Below are 20263 nucleotides of genomic sequence, written 5' to 3'. Positions count from 1 at the left end.
GAACAATCTATACACCACCGTAAAAACGGAAGGATCCAAAATCTTGAGAATATTAGAAAGCATTGCTAATAGTCTGAAGGAATTGTATTGTAAAATACGTAATATTTTATTTCTTTTCATACGTAAACAATTTATATGACATTGATCACTTGTAAGTGATGCGATAACAAATTTTATTTAATGACCCACTGAGTATAGGAAACTTTTGTTACAAAGGGATCACAGGGAATTAACAATCAGGACTTTTGATTGCCGCTTGAGGTAGTTAGGTGCTCCAGCATGCGATAATAACAGTAGCGACTATCGTACTCCATGTCATACCAGAAGTTAACAGCAATACACTTGTGACTTTGCCGTACATGATGAAACCAATAATTGGGCAGGTAGAGCACATCACCAGCATGTACACGAACGCGTAATGGACGTGCCTGGGCATATTGCGGATATTTGGCCAGATCGGGTGCCAAGGGATCGATGCTAATCCATTCCGTCAGCTGCTGCGTATCCTCATCCATCAATGGGTCAATGTAGAACTGACCGCAAGGTTTGCGCTTATATATTCCAGTGGGATAAGTGCGACGAGGCACGCAGGGCAATTGATGTGGTGGCAGTAGAATGAAATCCTTGTAGCCCGCTATGACACAATACAAATTTTCGTAGGGATCCTTGTGCATCGAAGTGATGGCGCGTTCATCACCCAGCCAAAAGTTAACTGCATCCGATGGTTTATTAAAGCATTCCTGAGCGAAACTCAAATCCCTGAGTACAATATCGTTGGCCAATTCGGGAAAATCCTCGGTAAAATTGGAATTTTGCTTTTGGATATAATGCACAGCGCCCATGGGATCATCAAAGCGCTCAAGGAGCTCTGATAACGGCATTTTTGTTTCCAGTGGTAATACAAAGAACTCCTCACCATTCTGTGTGGCCAGCCCATCGGCATATCCATTGGGTGTGACAGCCACATCGACGATCTTGTTATTCAGAGTCTCCTTGAGATATTCTGGTGTCCACTTCTTGACAGCCGGCCAGTGGGCAACAGCTTGACGTATCACAACGGGTGCGTTCTTGGCATAGAATTCTCGTGCGAATTCTACCGCACTAGGCAACGCTTCTAGCTCGGCGATGTGGCCGCCAATGCCTAAGTCTTTGGCCTCCTGGAGCAGCAACTCTACACCCGCTGCAATTTGAGTTTGAGCCATGTCAATTCCATGTGTGACTGCATCGATATTCCAAAAGTATCGATAAATAACATATGTTTAAAGAAGAGGATAAATGGTTAAGTTATTTAAATTCTTAGCCTCTAATCATAAATACAAAAATTTAAATGTAATTAGAGCTTGTTTTTAAATATTTTTCATTCAAATATTTAAATTATAATCGCTCTTATTGCGACTTCGATTGTTGACTTTCCAGCTGTTTGAAAATCGAGTGCTATCGAAATTCTTTTGACAGCGATTGAGTGCTTAGCAGCTGTTCTGAAGCATACGGCAAAGAAAAACATGTTGCGCTTGTAAAATCGAACGGAGAAAAATTCTAAAGACTTCAATTAAAACCTAGTTTAAAACATTGACAGCGCAATGGAAGAGAGCGACGAGCAAGAGTTCAACTGCATTGACGAGGCGCAGGCCATCATCAATGATGTGAAGGCGCATGTGGCCGAAATCGTCGTTTCTTCCAAGCTGGCCAGCAGTGCCACGCAAATCTATCTCAACATACGAACCATAGAGAGCGCCACCTGCTGTGTTCAGGTGTCGAGTCGAGGATTTAAAATTGTGTCTTCCCAATACGACACCATTGATGAGGACAAGGCCTTCCGTTCACTAAATAATGGCGATGAAAAGCAAGAGGAGGACGAGGAGGAGATATTTGAGACACCATATGCACTGCTGGACAAGATTAGTCCACGTTATGTGGAGTCGTTTGGGAATCAACTCTGCCAACAACTGCGTCAGCTGCAACAGATGCGCACCGAATTCCACGAAGAGGACGAGGAAGAAGAGGAGGAGGACTAAACTGAATATGGGGGAATCCCCCACTAAACAACTTCAACCTGAGGCTGTACTCATTAAACACACACACAAACGATTTTTAATGTTAGTTTGTATTTATATATGTACTATGTATTTTTTAATGTAACCATTACAATCATCATCATAATCATCATCATCGTGTAACCATGAAAGTATTTCGCAACTTTTTAGACTTTTAAGCGTTTCAAAAATAAAGATTGTGATTGCAGTTCCAAGTCAGTCAATTTGCGCACCGTCGGTCCCAATTGCTCCACATGATCCTCATATCCAGTGCCCATATTGAGATTCTTCTGGCCGTAGACAACTTTGCCATCGAAATCATTGACAGGCACCTCCATGGACTTGTCCACCTGCTGTATAGTGATGTTAAGATGATCCTCCACCTCGGCCAGCAAGTTGGGTTCGTTGTACCAGATGCAACAGCCGCGCACATCGGTTAAATTGGTGTTGTGACAATTGCGTCCGCGAGTCTTGCACCATTCACCATGATACCACACCTTCTCCGGCACCTTGGACACCAGACTGATAGCCAGTCCCATACGTTCGGCGCGTCCCACGCGGCCAATGCGATGCACATAGTTGGACTTGTCATCTGGGAGCGTAATGTTGATCACTGGAAAAAGTGAGAAAGAGTAGATTAGATTAGAGAAAAATAAGGTTAAGAATATTTATAATTTGCTGAGCATGTTTTTAACTGCTTGTAATTTGTTTTGTTTATGTTATCGAGAAATTGCTTTCAAATAAAACATATTAATAATGAAATTGTCAAAAAACGTCCCTTCATTGATAATGAATTAATCAATTAAGAACATGTTTTGTGATATATCAAAATTAAAAATCCCCGAAGCATCCTCGTTATTAGATAGCAGTCTATTAGTCAGTTTGTACCGTAAGCTGTTAGTTCAGTCAGAACAAAGAATATAGTCATTGGTAATCTCTCACTTACTGAATGGTAATCCTGTGATGTCCAGACCGCGTGCCGCGACATCTGTGCAGATCAAAAACTTCACTTGCTGCCGCTTGAACATCTCCAGATTTTGTTTACGCTCCTGCGGCTTGCGATCGCCATGCAAGCAGACACACGAGTAACGATCTCCACCCTGACGCCGCAGATGCATCTCCAGATTGTCGCAATCTTGCTTGGTGCGACAAAAGATAATGGCCCGATCCATTTTATGCTGTTCGATGGCCTTGATGCAGTACTCGCCCTTCAACAGCTTTACAGCCTCCGAAAAAGTTTCTGGCGAAGTATTCGAATGATGCAAATTGTCCTGAGCATGCACCCCATCGGTAGGGACAGGTTGGCGCAGATTCTTCCAACTGTAGTCCGTGTGGGGATCCACCATGCAGACCACATGATGCACTGTCTCGGGCACAGCGTCTTCACCCTTGAGATCCACCCAGGTGGGAAAGTGCATCAGTCGTTCGGCCATTTTCTTTACCTCAAAAGCGTGCAACGTGGCCGAGCAGACGATCATCTGCAGGCGACAGCCATCGCTGGTGATCTTGGGTATCTGCTTATGCAGTCGATCAATCAGTTCCGTGTAGCCTTGCTTTAGCAGTGCATCCGCTTCATCCAGCACAAAGAAGCGACAATGCGTTAGCTGCACAAAGCCGCTGTTGATCAGCTCCTCGAGACGTCCCGGGGTGCCGACTACAATGTGTATGCCCTGCTGCAACTGGGCTTTTTGTTCCTCGACACGCACGCCACCAATAAGCAGCAGGGAACGCACCTCGGGATTGCCCAGATGCAGCTTGAATTTCTCCAGCTGATTGTAGGTTTGTTCTGCCAACTCGCGACTCGGCTCAATGATGATGGCCTGGGGTGCATTGGGTGCTGGTTTCAAGGCAGCCGCATTGGCTGTAGGACTAGCCAGAGGATTGGCCTTGCTGTGGTCCGCATCCGCTTTGCAGGCAGCCACAAAGCCATTGCCAGGTGGATACTTAAAGTCAGTCTTGCCAAAGTTGAACAACATTTCGGCATTCTTCAACACAACAGCAGGATAGAAGGTTTCGTTGCGCATACTATCGGGTATCTTGAAGGCCACACCCAATGGCACGCCGTTCTTGGTGAAACTGACCTCCAAGGCCTGCAGATTGAGCAGGCAGCCAATAACATCTGATTTGCCAAAGGCTTCGCCATAGTCATCAAACTGTCGATTATTGGATTTCTTGCCAGTGCCGCCGAACCCGAACCCAAAGCGACAAGTGCCCAGATCCAAGCTGGCCAATTGTGTGGACCATCCAATGCGGCAGAGTCCCTCATCGGTGACCGTGGCCTCGTAGTAGAACTTAGCCCTGCCAAAGACGCCAGTGGTACCGCGACATCCGTGCCATTCCTTGAACTCCCGAGATTGGCAGCGCAAACCATCCGGGGTCACGGCCAGCGCATTATTGCGATCGAAGAAGGACATGGTCCAGGGAGTAGCACCACCAGCTGCGCCACCTGTGCCGCCCTTGCCCGTTTTGCCTTCCTTCAGATCACGCAATGTTTCCCAAACAATCTGCAGAATGGGCAAGCAAAATGCTCCAGTTTTACCGGAACCGGTTTCGGCCGCCATGAGAACATCACCACCACCTAGAATTAGTGGAATGGCCTCCGCCTGCACATCGGTGGGCAATCTGCGAGCAACAGTTTAGTACATTTATTCACAAAAGCAAATTAATTATTAATTTTTCTTGTCTACTCACGTCCAGTCCAATTCGTCGGTTGCTTTGCCCAGTTCGGGCAGCACGCCAAACTCTGCATTAATTGGATAATTTTATTAATGTATTCAGTAATTGATTTGTTTATTACTCACCTTCGAATGCAGTCATTTCTCTCGTTTTTCGCTAAATTCGCTTAAAACTAATTTATTTATTGCGAGTTTTGCTTACAGCCGGCTACAAATATTTCCCAATAATTACTCATTGAGTACTTTTTAACTGACGTCCTTGTACTTATTTCAGCGTAGTACGCTGGTCTCACCTTGTTTTGACAATATAGTCATAACAATTTCAGATTTAGTAAATTTTCAGTAAAGATAGTAATAGAGAATTATAAAGTATTTTTTAAATAATTAATTTATGTAAGTTTAATTACACATTTCATACATAAATAGTAAACTAAAGCATAATGATAAAGTTGTGTGCACTGTGGAGCAACATTTAAAAAGTGTTGTGAAGCACGTACTGCTTTTCACAGCTGACTGACTGTGATTTGCGCAACGGTGTGCAACACTAGTATTTGTATACGCGTAAATCGCAGAGATTTTTTGTTGTTTTCTTTTTTTTTATTAAATTAAAGAAATGTTGTGTTCAAGTGCTAATTAAAATGTTAGACATGTAAATTTTGTGGTGTAATTCAATAAGAAAACAAGTGTGAGTACTCAACACAATAAACGAGTGCGAAATAGTTGCAAATTAATGTTTGTTTTTATTGCACAGCAATTTTAGCTCAGCGAAGTGAAAATAAGAAAAACAAAAGAATGTATTTTCCTTTGGGCTGGCCAAAGCGCGTCAGTCTGGCGCTTCCTGGAGAATCCTCACATATACGTCACATCTCCTGCGATGCCGTCAAAATATTGGTGGCCGCCATTGGCGCCGACTTCCTGGGCATTTGGTATGCGAATCCATTGCTGCCCATTGCGTATTATCGACGTAGCGCCGAATCTCTGGAGCAATTTGGTGGCAATCAGTTAATTATATGGAAGCCCGACTCTCGTCAGCTGGCTGTGCTTACCGAAGCAGGTTCGTTGCTGCTTTATCAGCTGGACTTTGATGCCAATGGCAATGGCATCTTGATGCAAGTGGATCCGCCCGCTGTGAGCTTAAAACGGGACTCAGCTGAGCTGTTCATCAAGGAGAACATACCGCGCTTGAGTCTGCGTGAAGTTTGCTGCTTCACCTTGGACACCGTCATCTCCACAGTCTGCTGCATTAGCCTAAGTGAGTTGCTCTTGGCCACAGAGACTTGTGAGTTGTTGCGCGTGCAGTGGACACAACTGGAGAATGCAACGGAGGAGCAACTTACTCCGCTGGCCGTGATCAAGCTGCGCGACATTCCCTTCTACGTGCAACAGCAGCAGCAACAACAGCAGCCGGCCAAGTATTTGCCTGCCGTGGGTAACAATTGCTTTGTAGCCTCCTTGGAATACTCACCCTTCATTGGCGGCTGTGCTGCGGTGTTTAGCGATCAACGTGCTGCCTTTCTTATCGCCGATCATCTGCGATTCGAGACCGCACATATGCATGGCTGCTGGGTGCCAGATGTCGCTGATGCCAGCGTCTGCAGCGTCAATCACAAGTTTCGACTGCTGGCTTATGGACAACAGAGTTCTGCGGTTGCTGTTTATGCTATTGATGATGCTACCGCTGGCTTGGAGTACTCACATCGCTTGATGCTCACTGAGCACGTGCTTCCGGGCAGCCTGGGCGCTGTCAATGAACTCAAATGGAGTCCCGATGGTTGTGTACTTGCCGTGAGCTGGGAAAACGGCGGACTCTCGTTGTGGAGCACTTTTGGTGCGTTACTCATGTCCACGCTCAGCTGGGACTTTGGACTACATGTGGATCTGCTGAAGCGCAATCCGCTGCAGCTGCGACGTCTCGAATGGTCCACGGAAGGCTATCAACTGTTTATGACGAGTCGCCAGGGCGACAATAATGTGCTCCAGCTGCAGTTTGTGAAGAGCGCACTGAGTATGAATCCCTGCCAGAGCACACATTCTCACATTCTGCTCCAAGGTGACGATTGTTTGTACATCAATCAGGGTGACAATCTGGAGCAGACTTATGGCAATGTTAAGTGTCAGTTTCCCAGCAGCGCAGCAACGAGCAGCGAGGATTGTTTGGAGCTCAAGCAGACGCCCAACATGGGCAGCATACTCACCGAAAGCAAATACTGGACACTGCTGCAGCTTCCACTCAATTATGCGGCTACCAATTGGCCCATACGCTATGCAGCCATCGATGCGGCAGGACTTCATGTGGCTGTCGCAGGACGCACGGGATTGGCGCACTATGCGATGCTCAGCAAACGTTGGAAGCTGTTTGGCAACGAGTCACAGGAGAAGGATTTCGTGGTCTCGGGTGGCCTGCTCTGGTGGCAGGGTTTCATTGTAATGGGCTGCTATTCGCTGCTCGATCGCACCGATGAGCTGCGTTGCTATCCCGCCGAATGCAAGCTGGACAACCAGTACGGCCACAAGCTGCAGGTGCGGGCTCCGGTCATCAGCTTGAACTGCTTTCGCGATCAGCTAATTGTGCTCACAGCCGATGGCATCGTGAGCCTGTTTCACATGCAAAGACAGTCGGCTTACATCATCAACATTGAGTGCGCCTACGAGCTGGACGTGAAGAGTATTTGCATACATCCGGCGTGCATTGTTAGCTTGACGGTGACGAATCTGCGCAACGAGCTGAAGCCGCAGCAACATCAAACGGAGGCGGAAACGATTGTTGTGAATGTCTGTGGACGCATCCTAATGATACAACGCGAGGAGGCAGCGCAACAGGTGCCAAATACACTGCTAGCCACTTGCCTAGCGAGCTGCGTGGAATGCTTTTGGTTGTCACACAATCTGGAGCACTGTGCAATGAGAGATTGCTTGTGGCTCTACTCTGGAGCACATGGCATGCGTGTCTGGTTGCCCATACTCCAGCAACGTGCGGAGCAAAGCGGCGCACATCGTTTGCACAGCTTCATGTCTAAGCGGATTATGCTGAGCTTCCCCTTGAAACTCTATCCACTTGTCATACTCTTCGACAATGTCATTGTGCTTGGCGTGGAGAACGAGAGCACGTTATATACAAATGAAAGCAACTCGCACTTTGCGCTGCCCTTTGCGCTGATGGAGCGCAAGTCGCAGGTTTATTTGCATAAAGTGCTGCGCCAGCTGATCAAACGCAATCTCGGTTACTCCGCCTGGGAGATAGCGCAAAGCTGTCGTAGTTTGCCGTATTTCCCGCATGCCTTGGAACTGCTGCTGCACGAAGTACTCGAAGAGGAGGCGAGCTCCAAGCAACCCATACCAGATGCTCAGCTGCCCAGCATACTCGATTTCATCAGAGAATTTCCCGTCTATCTGCAGACGATTGTGCAGTGTGCACGCAAAACAGAGATTGCGCTGTGGCCCTATCTCTTCAGCATGGCTGGCAAGCCGAAGGAACTCTTTCAGCTGTGTCTGCAGGCCGAGCAGCTGGAAACCGCCGCCAGCTATTTGATTATCATACAGAATCTTGAGCCGTCGTCGGTGAGCAAACAGCATGCAAACATGCTGCTGGACATTGCGCTGAATCAACGCAAATGGGAGCTGGCCAAGGATCTGATACGTTTCCTCAAGGCCATCGATCCCAATGAGATTGATTCGCCGCGCTGTTCGATGGTCATGAATGTGAAGATTGCACCGCCGCAGCCACAAACGCAGACGCAAGTGAATCAGAATGCTGATGTCTTCAATCTGGTGTTGGGACCAATAGCCACCAGGGAACGCAGCTATTCCACCACGGTGACGACTAATCTGCCCAAGGACAGCAACAAACAGCCGCAGCAAACGACTTCGATGGAACGCAGCGAAACGGGGCACAGCGTAAGTGGCAGCAGCTCAGGGCCAGGTGCTGTTGGCGCTGCGGTGGTGCGTCGCAAGTCCACCAAGGAGAGACAGCAGCGCGAGATCTTTTGCATTGATCTGATACTGCAGCGTCATGCGCGGCAGTTGCTGCAGCAGCACAAGCTGCTTGACTTGGGATACATGTGTGCGTATCTGGACTTTCATCTGGTCAGCTGGCTAACGCAGGAAGCGGGTGGCGCTGCCAAGCTGGACAACATTCCAGCAGCGTTGCAAACGTTGCACACAGAGCTGCAGCTACCGAGTCCTTTTCCGCCCGCGGGACGCGATGATTTTGCTCAGTTGCGTCGTCAGACGGGCAACGCAACTTCCTCGCAGACTTCGGAGTCGGGCTATTTTAGTATAGCGGCACAAATGGAGTCGCCGCAGCTGCAGCCCTGCATCAAGGAGGAGGAGGAACTGCAGCTCAGTTCGCTGCCCATGCTCAAGCATCGCTCGAATTCGCAGTTGTCCTTCGATAACTTTCGTTATCGTCGGCTGTATTCGCTGCCCGCTTCGGAGGATGATAACAGCGATGTTGTGGCCAGTTATTTAAACGATAAATTGGCCATTAAACTGCGCTACATGCTGCAACTTTTCATCGAGGCCAATTGCACGGACTACGCTCTAATGTTGTCCATTCTGCTGCAGGATGCTGCTTCCATTTCCCGCATCGTCAACGTCGTCATACGCAGCGAATCTGTCGGCGCTTGTCGTCGCATTGAGGCTGCTTTAAAGCAGCTCAGTCAATGCACTTTCGACAATGGCGGCTCACTCTATAGAGGATTTGTGATGACGCTACAGCCACATATCTATTTGCTGGAACAGTACATTCAATCGCTGGGCGAAACGACGTCGCTGGACAACGCGGCGGATGAGAGCGAACTGAGTGCGGATGCCAAGTCTGCGCTGGAGAGCGATGTCTTGGACAGCGTGGCCAAGGGACAACAGCTGCCCAACGGCGTTGCCCGTGTTGGAGAGCAGCGGCTGCTCACGCGACACGCCAGTCTCGAGTCCAAATCAAAGACCAAGTCGAGTGGGCAGCAGGGAAATCCCTCTTCCACGCAGTCAACGCCCACGCAGCAGCTGCAGAGGCGCAGCAGTCACGAGACGGGACGCGATGGCTGCCAGGTTATGTAAGAGAAGAAGAATATACGAAAGGACAGACAAATGATAGACAGACGAACACGAAGAAATACAGTAAAAATTCTCTTAGTGGAAGCTTATTTTTCTATGACATTTGATAACAGTTTTCCAAGCAGACTTTTCATGAAGTGAAATGTTCAGCTAAGAGAGGCGTCACTGTAGACGAACAGACAGCCAAATAGTTAGGTGGACTTATAGACAGACGGATAAAGACACATATAAAATACATACGGACAGGTAGAAAGCAAGATTTTGATACGGACGGAGAAGAGAATAGCTTACAGAAAACTCCAACCAAAAGATAGAAAAAGGATTTCTAGGGAAAAACCGAAAAACAGAAAAAAGACAAACGACCGTCAAACGATCGACACTCAAACGGGCGGACAGACAGACAGGCGGAATTCACATACTCAGCGCGTCTACGTATACGCAATGTAACGTATACGCAACGTAACGAAACGTAACGTAACATATACATAAACATACAATACATATTTATAAATTGTAGATTTTGTGTGTTGTGCGCGCAATGTTTTTATTTGTTCGTTGGTTTGTTGTATGCGTAATTGTTGCAAACTGTGTTAATTGTAAGCCAAACATTCACACACACACACACACACTAACCTAAAAACACACACACACACACACACACAGAGCTACACAACGAAAACTTCGATTCTCGAAGGTAAATACTTGTATTAATTATACGTAAATGTAATTCATAACTTAATAGTTGAAATTTGCTGCAATATTTGTTAATTAAAAATTTACAAAACCATCTACACTTAAATTATACAAACAAACATATATTTTTATGAATAAAAAGCAATTGGATAATTTAACATAAATTGTGGTCGTTTTATTTGATTACCTGCACTGCTTACTTGAAGAACTACTCACTGAGAACAGTTAAATTGCAACAACGGGCGGATATTCTATTTAAATTGGATTTTGTTTTTGATGCACATAGGAGCTCAATATTTCAATGGAGATCTTATGAATTCAATTAATAAAACTCCGGTAGTTATTACATTTTTATATCTTTCCCATTTTCTGTTTGTGGCGATCTCGCTGAACTGTTTACAGCCAAAAGTGGTATTGTTACTGCTTGCTGTTCACCCGTTTGCTTTTAAAGCCAAGCGTACTGCTTGCACAGTCATCACCATAATTGAACTGCTTGTCTCTTCAATGGTAACTGAAAAGTAGTTCTCATTCCATTTTATCGGCGATGCACACAAAGTGTAACTTCTGCACACATACAAACAGACGCTCACATTTCCACAACTGTCAATTGGCCACATGTGACTTTGCTGGATACTTTTGGCCCGTAACTCGTCGCAGTTGTAAAAGTTAATCACTGTGACTGATTCATTACGTGCGCTGCTTGATTTGGCGATGACTTCGACGTATTCGCAATGCACACACACACATACCGCAAAGGTTACTCTTGACGTGGTGTCTGTTTGTTGCTCTTACTGTCGCTGTACATTTTGCACGCTGGCAAGTTTTCAGTGTGCAATTCTTCGCACAGTTGCAAAGTTCGACGGCTGCAACGCAGCAGCAGCGGCAGCTTACAATAAAATCGTAAACGTAAGTGCTTACAAAACGTAATCACTGTGAATGTTACGACTAGACAGAGACGGAGATGGAGACAGCGACAGGGACGGTAACGAGCAGCAAGCAGCGCTCCTTCCAACGTCATAGAACTTTTCAGCTGCGCTCTCAAACGTCAAAGTCCCCGGGGCACAATATATGCATACACACGAACACACACTTGCGTACAGTACATGTGTATTTGTAAGTTTGTAAAGTGAATAGCGCAGAAATTCGTGTATTTCGCATCCGTTGTCGCCGCCGACAACAACAGACAACTTCTCACGCCGACTTCCATCTTGTTGTTAACGTTGGTGCTCGCACTGCCAGTGTTGCCAACATAGCTATTTTTATATTAAGATTTTACTAACAACCTTCTTATTGATACTCGTCTTAAATAAAAAATGTTGTTATATACTCTGGGTTAATCGCTAATATGTAATTTTACTATTAATATTTTACTATTTTTTTTTACAAAATTTAAGCTTTTTTTTAAGCCAACTTAACTGAGAGTCTAGCTTTAACTGAAACTTAAGACCAGTAGCTGACAGCATTGTTCACTGCTTGCGCTGCTTGTTGTTGTTGCCAGTGTTGTAAAATAACTATTGACGCTTCAGCCAAAGTTATAGAAAGCAGCAACGATGTCTGCCTGATACGTACTCGATACACACACACATTCTTACATATGAAATGAAAGCATCAACAGCAGGCACAAGGCACATTGCAACGGAAGTTGTCGCCGTCAAGTGCGCGGTCTGCAGAAATTGTTAAAAAACTTTTACAAATTCTTTATATTGCGGGCAACAGGAGTAGCAGCACCAACAATAACAACTGTAATAATAGCAACTACAACAGGATGCCGCAGACAACAAAACCACCGACAACAGCAGCAGCAGCAGCAGCAGCAACAACAATAACAACATTACAATGTAATCAACAACACCACATGCGACGGCCGTCGCCCAGAAAAGCAGCAGCCAAGTGCCTGGTTTGCCACTCAAGGGTTAAGCAGCATGTTGTTGCCGTTCTTGTAGTAGTTGTTGTTGTTAGCCACTGCAATGTGTAGGTGTAGTTGTAACAAGTTTGCCCGAAAATATCTGAGCACTGCGGCGTCTGATGAATTTCGAGTTGCCTTGGTGATTTTGATGAATGCCTTCAATATACCATGCCACACACATACACACCCACAGATACACACATACAGAGTATGTATGCATGTGAATATTTTACACAAAGCTTAGCCTGAGCAATATTGCAGCTGGGACTACACAACTATCTCCATATTGTGTAACGCAAATACTTATAGTACGAATAGAGTGTATGTTGTACTATATGAATGGCATTTCAACTTGTTGTGGTTGCAATAAAAGTCCGACAGGGAGTTTTGTGCACAACTAACTGCCATATAAAATGGAATTGCGGCGCCTTGATGATCTTCGTTTAGCAGTTAGTTTCAGTGTGACCGCAAAGCTCAATTGCAAAATATACTTTATAACTTCGATAAATTCTGCATACCAAATACCATAAGCCATTTATGGGGCAAATTGTTTGAGAAGCTTTACATTTTTTTGAGTTTCTTTAATAAATGGTGATTTAATTGTTCAATTTATATTCAAAAATTTAATTCATATTAGGCAAACTTATGTTTGTTAGCTCGATAACTACTTGAATACCATGTCGATGTGTACTATCAATTGCTAATATCGATACCCATAGTAGCTTTTAAGGCATCGAGTAATTTCCCGCCTCTTGTTAGTATTGCGCGTCTAAAAACTAAAGTGAAGTGAGATTTTCTAATTGTGCAAATAAATGACATTATTTAGCATATTGCACCAAATTTGGTTGGCAAGATCGGTAAGTCTATGCAGCATAATTTACTTGCCCAAATTCTAATTTACCATTTGCCCCGAACAAGTTGTCTGACATGCCAAAAAGTTGAACAAGTCGCTGCTGTTTCTGTTTGCTGCTGTTGCTGTTTCTGTTTGTTAGAATTTGATTTAAAAACCAAAAACAATTTCATTAGCATAGATTACGAGAGTCGTTCAGACAAAACAACGACTTGCATTTCAAATGAACCAAAAGCGCATGTTACAGCTGCCCCTTTACTCCAACCTCCCTCCCCTTCGCCACCCAACTCAGCGAGCAATTTGAAGTGCAGCTCAATGCTTCCCAAACTAACAGTTGTTGTTCCCCTATCTTGGAAGTCCTGCAACCCTTCGCTTCCCTTTGGCCTTCGCTCCTCTGACAGTCGTCTGCATTTTTAGTGTAAAAATTTCTAAATTGTACATTCATTGCATTTGCATTTTACAAGTAAATCCCCAACTGCCAATCTAATGCATGTTGCATTTGCCGAACTCTGGACGCTCTCCACTACTAACTATCTGTCTATTTGTTTGTAGCCAGCGAAGCGTCTAACCATTCGTCCAGTAGCCATCGTCGTCGCCATCTCCATCTCTATAGCCATCTCTCTATAGCCCCGGGCTCATTCATGTCTATGTCGACGCTTTTGTGTAAAACACTGAAAACTCGGCAGTTTTTGTTTTTTTCGTTTTGGCGCTTTTATTTGCAACTTTGCTGCAACTTCAACTTTGAACCAACACGAAGCGAGGGCAGCTCGATTCAAATACAACAATAAAAAAAATATATAAAAAAAAAAACGATGGGAGAGAGCAGCACAACCATAATAAAAGCTCAAAATGCAGGCGTAGCAACCCCGACACGACCCCGAAAAATACAGCGCCATGGAAAAGTTTTGCCCAAAAATCACGGAATCAACTTGCCACCGAGAGTCCATTGCCTGGTTGCTGGCTGCTGCCAGCCAGAGTTGCCACTGCCACTGCCACTGTTGTCCCTACATCGTTAGCTGCATTGAAGTTTTGCCTCCTCCTGAATTGCTTTTTGTGAGCATGAATAGATAAATACGCTGAGCTTCAGCTACTGCTGCTGCTGCTGCTGTAGTAGTAATAGTAGTAGTTAGTTGTTGTAGTTGTAGGTGTTGGTGTCGCTGCTTGTCTGTGTGAAATTTGGAAAACCGCAAAGCTGTCTGGCCAGGCTCGAGCTTCACTTTGGGGGTCAGGCCATTCTCTGCAGCCCCAGCTGTCGAATTTTATTTATTTCGCTAAGGCCAAGAGCTCACAATAGAAACGTTAATGGCACCCAGCTTCAGAAATGGGCATGTCTGTCGCTCTCTCTCTCTCTCTCCTCCTTTTTCCCTGTGTCTGTGGATCGGGGCGTCAGTTACACAGTTTCCGTTTGCCTTGAGGCGTTGGCGAAACATGCCTGGACCAAAGCAGACCAGACCAGAGCAGAGTAGAGCAGACCACCTGGGTACCAATCACAAAAGAATCGTCCAAGTTTTTTGGGGCAACATATGTGAGCGTGTGTGCCGGCAAAGTTGTTGTTTCTCGCACTCCTTACACCACACTTGTGAGCGACCGAGTGTCATGTAAATGTTAATGCCTGTGCCCTCTGCACCTTTAGCTCACCCCAAGCCCCTTACATGTTCCATTCAGCTGCAACCCCAAACCAGATCAGCAGCAGCACCAACAGCAACAGCAAAATCAGCAGAGAGAACAACAGCAACAGCAACAGCAACAGCATGCGGCGTCGTTGGCAGCGTTTTATCACGTGTCAGCAACAGCATCCAGCATCCAGCTTTGAGTCCTTTGCGACACGCCCCCTCTTGCAGTCAACGCGAGAGATGGGTGCGTGACTGGGCGTTAAAGTCGCTAAATGGAGTTTTAAAGTAATACAAAAAGTGCTAGTTGGCTGTTTTCAATTGCAATAGAAGTTGAAATTTTAGGGTTTTCCAATGTTTGAATCTTCCAGAAATTTAAATTTATTTTACAATTACAATGGCTTTGCCTTCGATCTAATTTGATGTCTTTAGTTTTAAAATATATTCATACTGCCAATTTTTTGATTTTTATTTTATTCCATCATTGAATATACAATAAAACTTCTTGTAATTCAACAGGACCATTTTTATAATAAACAATAACGAATAATAGAAATTTGTTAATCTTAAAACAATGAAAAACTGATTTATATAATAATCCAATAATTAATTTCTAAAAAATAATTAAAAAGTCATAATATAAATGTTTTAACTTTTCTATACAAATCGCTTTTACACACAACGTTTTATTAATTTGCTAAGCAATAATTAAAAGCTTTTTAAATTATTCGTAAAACGTTTTGCATTTCGCTGTGCTCATTGCTAACGATGTTTAGCTTGTGTTTAGCGTGCTTTTGAATGCTCACGCTCACGATGCCATCGCTAGTTGCTTAGGTGTTTTGGCTGCAGTGATTGGCAAAGCTTTTCATTGCCTACTTTTATGCGCTGAAAGTTTTCTGTGCCTGTCAGCTGCTGACTGACCTCTTGAACCGATACATTAGCAAACCAAAATCAGAGACAGAAACCGAAGCCCGGAGACAAGTCGTTGCGTGAATGAGAGGAAGGCGAGTGGGGAAGGTAGCACGAGGAGTGTGGGTGCAAATAACGTAACGTAACAGGGAACGTAACAGAAGGGAATTACACGCAGGCAGCTCCACCTGCGATGCTTTTTCTGTCATTGAGGTGCAAAGTTTACCTCATTAATTCATTAATCAATGTGTCTGCGCCTGTAAATGTGTGCGTGCGTGTGCGTGTGCTCGTGTTACTGCGTGCTTGTGTGCGTGTATGTGTGCGTGAATGTGTTGAATATCTGCTTATGGATGTGGTGTGGGGGAAGAGGAATGTGAGCGAGTGCGTCTGCTTTGTTTTGGCACTTTTGGCGCGCAGCACCTGTAAATAATGGCCCTTTGTTCTACGCCTCAACGGAGGCGGACCCAACGTTCGTTCCTCTGAGTTGCTGCTGCCTGCTTGCTTACGTTTCGTTGCACACCAAAAACAATGCGGCCAAAATGGGCGGTACAAAAACGTGGCCGGGATTGCGAACGGTTCCAACGAGAGTGTGTTCTTCACATTTTGATGAGGAGCGCTGTAGAGAGCCACCGTCCATGACTCGACGGCTTTTTGGCCGACCCCCAAAAGCATTCAATGAAGATTTATGTGCTGGCTTCAGTTACGATTTCTTGCTTTGTGGGCCAGCTGCTTCCGCATGCTTTTTCGTCAATCATTTCGAAGCAGTGCCAGTGGCAGTGGCAGGAGGTCAGTGGCTACTAGTTTCGAATTCGATTTCATGGCTTTTACACGCGCTTTGCAATTTATGCAATTCACTTCCGCGCAAAGCGAGGAACTAAAAACCCATTTACGCAATACAACAAGCCAAAAACTTAATTTCCTGCTTGCCACTGCGCCACCTTTGCTCATGACCCGCAACATATGCCACAGATCATTAAGTTCCTCAGTTAGAACAAAAATAACTAAAAGAAATGAAAAGAAAAGACAGGAATCGCCAGCACGGTTAGATAAACTGCAATTTCGCTGCAACACCTGCAAACTGCTTAAGTTTTTGCCAAGCTGCAAAAACAGTTATGGCAATAGCGGCCATAACAGTGTCGCTTCTCCACCTCTCTACCCCCTTTTCACTCCATTCTCTTACAGTAGTTCAGGTAGCATATTTGCCCTGACGTTGTAATCCAAAAGATTTTGCCTTTATGCGAGTTCATGTGTTTGCAGTAAGTGCATAACACTTAAGCAACACGGAGAAAACTGCCAGATAGGTGCAGCCGACAAAGTAAAATCATAATTGGGGAAAATTAAGAAGGGACTAGTTTAGAAAAAAATAGTTAACACAATTATACAAAAAAATTTGTTTGATGTCGATAACATAAAATGTTTCGCTATCAAGCTATACTATCATTTTCATTCAAATTTTAAATTGAGAAAGTAGAATATTTGAATGTTTTAAGTAAAGCCTTAAATTTACTTCTTACTTTTGAGTATTATAAATTTACTTTTTACTTTTGAGTATTATAAATTATCAAATAAAACTATTAATTCTCATAATAATAATAATAAATCTTAATTGAAAGAGGTAAGGATTCAATTTTTATATTGTTATAGCCATAACATAAAAGTATGGCAAGGCTAGCTATACTGTAACATTAACTTAACTATAACATAGGTAGAATTAAGAATTGTTAAGATATAAAGCAACTAACTGAAATTTACTTTAATTCAATTAAAATATTGAAAAAGTTTGAGAATTCCACGCCACTACGAACAATGGTGTTTAAATAGTTCAAATGCTATTAAAGGAAAAACTTAGTTAAACCATAAAAACTATGTAAATATAATTTTGAAATGTCATCAATATGAATATGTAATTTTGAAAATGTCTTCATGTTATATTTAATGAACTCTTGCTGTGATCCAATCAAGTGTCAAGTGCAAACAATGAGCCCTTCACTCAATGCTTGTGAGCATGTTATCAATAATGAAACTGACACGCTTGTCGCCTGTCACTTAAGCCATGCAACTTGAGCTGCAAGAACTGCATGTGCGTGCTTCAGTGTGTGTATGTGTGGGGTGTATGTGTGTGTTACTTAAAATCATTTATTGCAGAATTATGCATATTTTTATTACACTCGAGTTGCATAAATTCAGGCATTATTGCACTTTACGACCAGCAGTTGCCCCCGAGCAGCAGCCAGCCTCATTCCCTTTTGCTTCTCTTTCTTTGCTGTAGCTGTTGCAGCTTGGCTGTCCTTGTTGCCTCATCGGCTAGTCATCGTTGCAAGTTTCAGGTGATTGCTGCTGGCTACACACACATGCACACACATACATTCAACGTTTATATGTTGTGTGCATATGCGACTCATCAGCAGAGCAGGCTTAGATTTTTGCATGCCTTGCCTGTCACTCTGTCTGTCCTCAATGGACAGCTGCTGCTCCTTCTCCTTCTGAGAATGAGACTCTGTGGGTGCTGCGGCTGCTTTCAGCTTTCTTGTTGCAGCTGCAGCACTTAAATGCCGCACATGTCTTGTGTCGAAAATTTCTGTCATTCATAGTGTTTTGCCAGCATCATCTCGCAATCTTCTCCCACATGTTCAGATGCTGCTGCTGCTTCTGCTGCTTTGAAATTTAGATTTTTATGACTTGAATGGCAAGTCACAGGCAGTCGCCAGGCAAAAAATGGCAGTAAGTGCTGGAATTGGCTTTGCAACTAGACAGTTTGCCAGCCATCGTATTGCCGTCTATTAGAAATGCACAATTCAGCATTATTTGCGTTATAAACTGTTGAAATATGCCAACATCTTTTTTCGATTTTCTTTTTTTGGGGCCAGGTATCCAGGCCATAAAAGGGTTAATGGCCATCGAAATTCGAAACTTGTCAGCAGCTATTACCATTTTTTTTTCTCTCGCCTTCTTTTTACGTTTCACCACCCCCAGGAAATTATTGAAATACTTTTAGGTGTTATTTGCCTTCATTCTGACATTCATTCGTATTCCTGTTTTGAGGGTGCGTGCTGAAAATTAATAGCTGTGGCGTAGTTTGATGAAATTGCCACTCGAATTTGATGTGACAGCGTTTTATTTTTTATTTTTATTGTATTGTATAATTTCCCTAACCTTCGTAGTATTTGCTTTTTCCCCCTTTTTTGCCGTGTGTTAGTTTTCATAGCACGCTTTTAGGTTCAAATTATGCCAAGTGGCTGAGTGAGTTTCGATTGCTGAAGTTGAATTGGATATCACATTCGCATTCGCATTCCACTTCTCATTGTCATTCGCATTGCCATTTCCTCAGCTAACTTCATCACACATTCGTATGCGTATGCGTAACACTTAGGCAAATGAGTTGTGAGGAAAAAAGAGTTTGGAGCTTAAATGCTTTGCTCTCTTGCCTGAAGAGTCAAGTGACAAAAAGGACTTTTAGAATGCATCTCTTATTACCAGACACTGAATCAATCGAAAGTAGTTTCAAAGTTTGTGGAGTATGGAATTAATTCGGGCTTAACAGAAAATTGATATTCAAAGCACATCTCACATTTAGTTGAAAGCTGCAATAAACGACAATAATTCGAGACTTGAAATTAAAATCAATCGGCAACTTTAAGTTTTTTTCTTCCTCAAAGAGCAAAGCAATTGTTCATAACATGCAAATTTTTCTAGCTATCTTTTTGACCATCCAATTGGCTTTACTGCTTTTGCTTTTCTCATTCTCGCTGATCAAACTGCTCTTATCAATCAATTTTGCAGCATTTGCAATTCCATAGCAATTCTCATTGTAATTTCCTTTTGATGGTCGTCGTTTTTTCCCCCATTTATGCTCGCTTATATTGACTTATGTTATAGCTGAATGATTGCCATATTCTGATTTAACAATTGAATTTTATATCGCCAGAGCATCTATTCAATGCATCCAAGAGGGAGAAAGTGCATTTATGATAGAAAGAGAGAGCGAGAGCTGCTCATTCATTGTGGCCATTCTATCTGCTCAGCTCATTAAGCATACGCAGCGTTGGCAAATTGCCATGGACATTCCTCATGTGGTTTTGTCCACATAATTTAATTTTAAAAAAATTTGCAATTGAATGCCAATTTAAAAATTGCTTAATGATCACCGAGCAGAAGAGAGAGAGAGAGAGAAAGAAGTGCAGACACAAATCCGAAACTTGCAGCGTGTGCAAAGCCTGGCAAATATATCACATTACCGCCCCCGATTGATCCCCCAACCGCTTGCCAACGATTTTATGTTGGCAAATTAAACGCTTTTTAATATTAATGTATTTTTTCATAATTTTTTCTCATGCTTTTTATTTTTGCAAATTTGTTTTTTTCCATCTTTGCTGGGTTTTTTTTGCTTTCTTCTTTTTTCACATTTTGTTTGAGGGATTTTTTTTTTGGTTTTGTAATTTATATATATACTTTCATATTGTTGTTGTTGTTGCATTTATTGTGGTGTGTGAGTGTTCGTGTAATGGTGTTTGTGTGTTGTATTTGTTGTTGTAAAAATC

General features: G+C 43.6%; 4 protein-coding genes and 1 long non-coding RNA gene across 5 annotated transcripts in view; 3 read left to right on the top strand and 2 right to left on the bottom strand.

Moving 5' to 3' along the window:
- Window positions 1-57: 57 nt before the first annotated feature.
- Window positions 58-1376, bottom strand: LOC117566529 (bifunctional peptidase and (3S)-lysyl hydroxylase Jmjd7). Its single transcript, XM_034246070.2, has one exon. It carries the CDS (start codon window positions 1200-1202, stop codon window positions 237-239), a length of 966 nt encoding a protein of 321 aa, XP_034101961.1. The 5' UTR covers window positions 1203-1376; the 3' UTR covers window positions 58-236.
- Window positions 1377-1450: 74 nt separating this feature from the next.
- On the top strand, window positions 1451-2258 carry LOC117570604 (GSK3-beta interaction protein). Its single transcript, XM_034252348.2, has one exon. It carries the CDS (start codon window positions 1581-1583, stop codon window positions 2013-2015), a length of 435 nt encoding a protein of 144 aa, XP_034108239.1. The 5' UTR covers window positions 1451-1580; the 3' UTR covers window positions 2016-2258.
- Window positions 2201-4956, bottom strand: LOC117570603 (ATP-dependent RNA helicase Ddx1). The gene is made up of 4 exons (XM_034252347.2): window positions 4835-4956; window positions 4725-4776; window positions 2980-4655; window positions 2201-2646 (listed from the first exon to the last, which is right to left on the bottom strand). The coding sequence occupies exons 1-4, from the start codon at window positions 4848-4850 to the stop codon at window positions 2201-2203; spliced, it is 2190 nt and encodes a 729-aa protein (XP_034108238.1). The 5' UTR covers window positions 4851-4956.
- Window positions 4957-5250: 294 nt separating this feature from the next.
- LOC117570602 (guanine nucleotide exchange factor subunit Rich) lies at window positions 5251-10505 on the top strand. Its single transcript, XM_034252346.2, has 2 exons — window positions 5251-5393; window positions 5460-10505. Exon 2 carries the CDS (start codon window positions 5501-5503, stop codon window positions 9758-9760), a length of 4260 nt encoding a protein of 1419 aa, XP_034108237.1. The 5' UTR covers window positions 5251-5393; window positions 5460-5500; the 3' UTR covers window positions 9761-10505.
- A 2599-nt stretch (window positions 10506-13104) lies between these two features.
- LOC127565771 (uncharacterized) overlaps window positions 13105-20263 on the top strand; it is a 37967-nt gene continuing 30808 nt past the window's right edge. The window contains exon 1 of the long non-coding RNA XR_007955144.1: window positions 13105-13213. This is a non-coding gene — a long non-coding RNA (uncharacterized LOC127565771). The remainder of the gene's footprint in view (window positions 13214-20263) is intronic.

This window comes from Drosophila albomicans, chromosome 3, assembly GCF_009650485.2.
Source record: "Drosophila albomicans strain 15112-1751.03 chromosome 3, ASM965048v2, whole genome shotgun sequence".
Lineage (NCBI taxonomy): Eukaryota > Metazoa > Arthropoda > Insecta > Diptera > Drosophilidae > Drosophila > Drosophila albomicans.
This window is presented reverse-complemented; position numbering and strand designations above follow the sequence as displayed.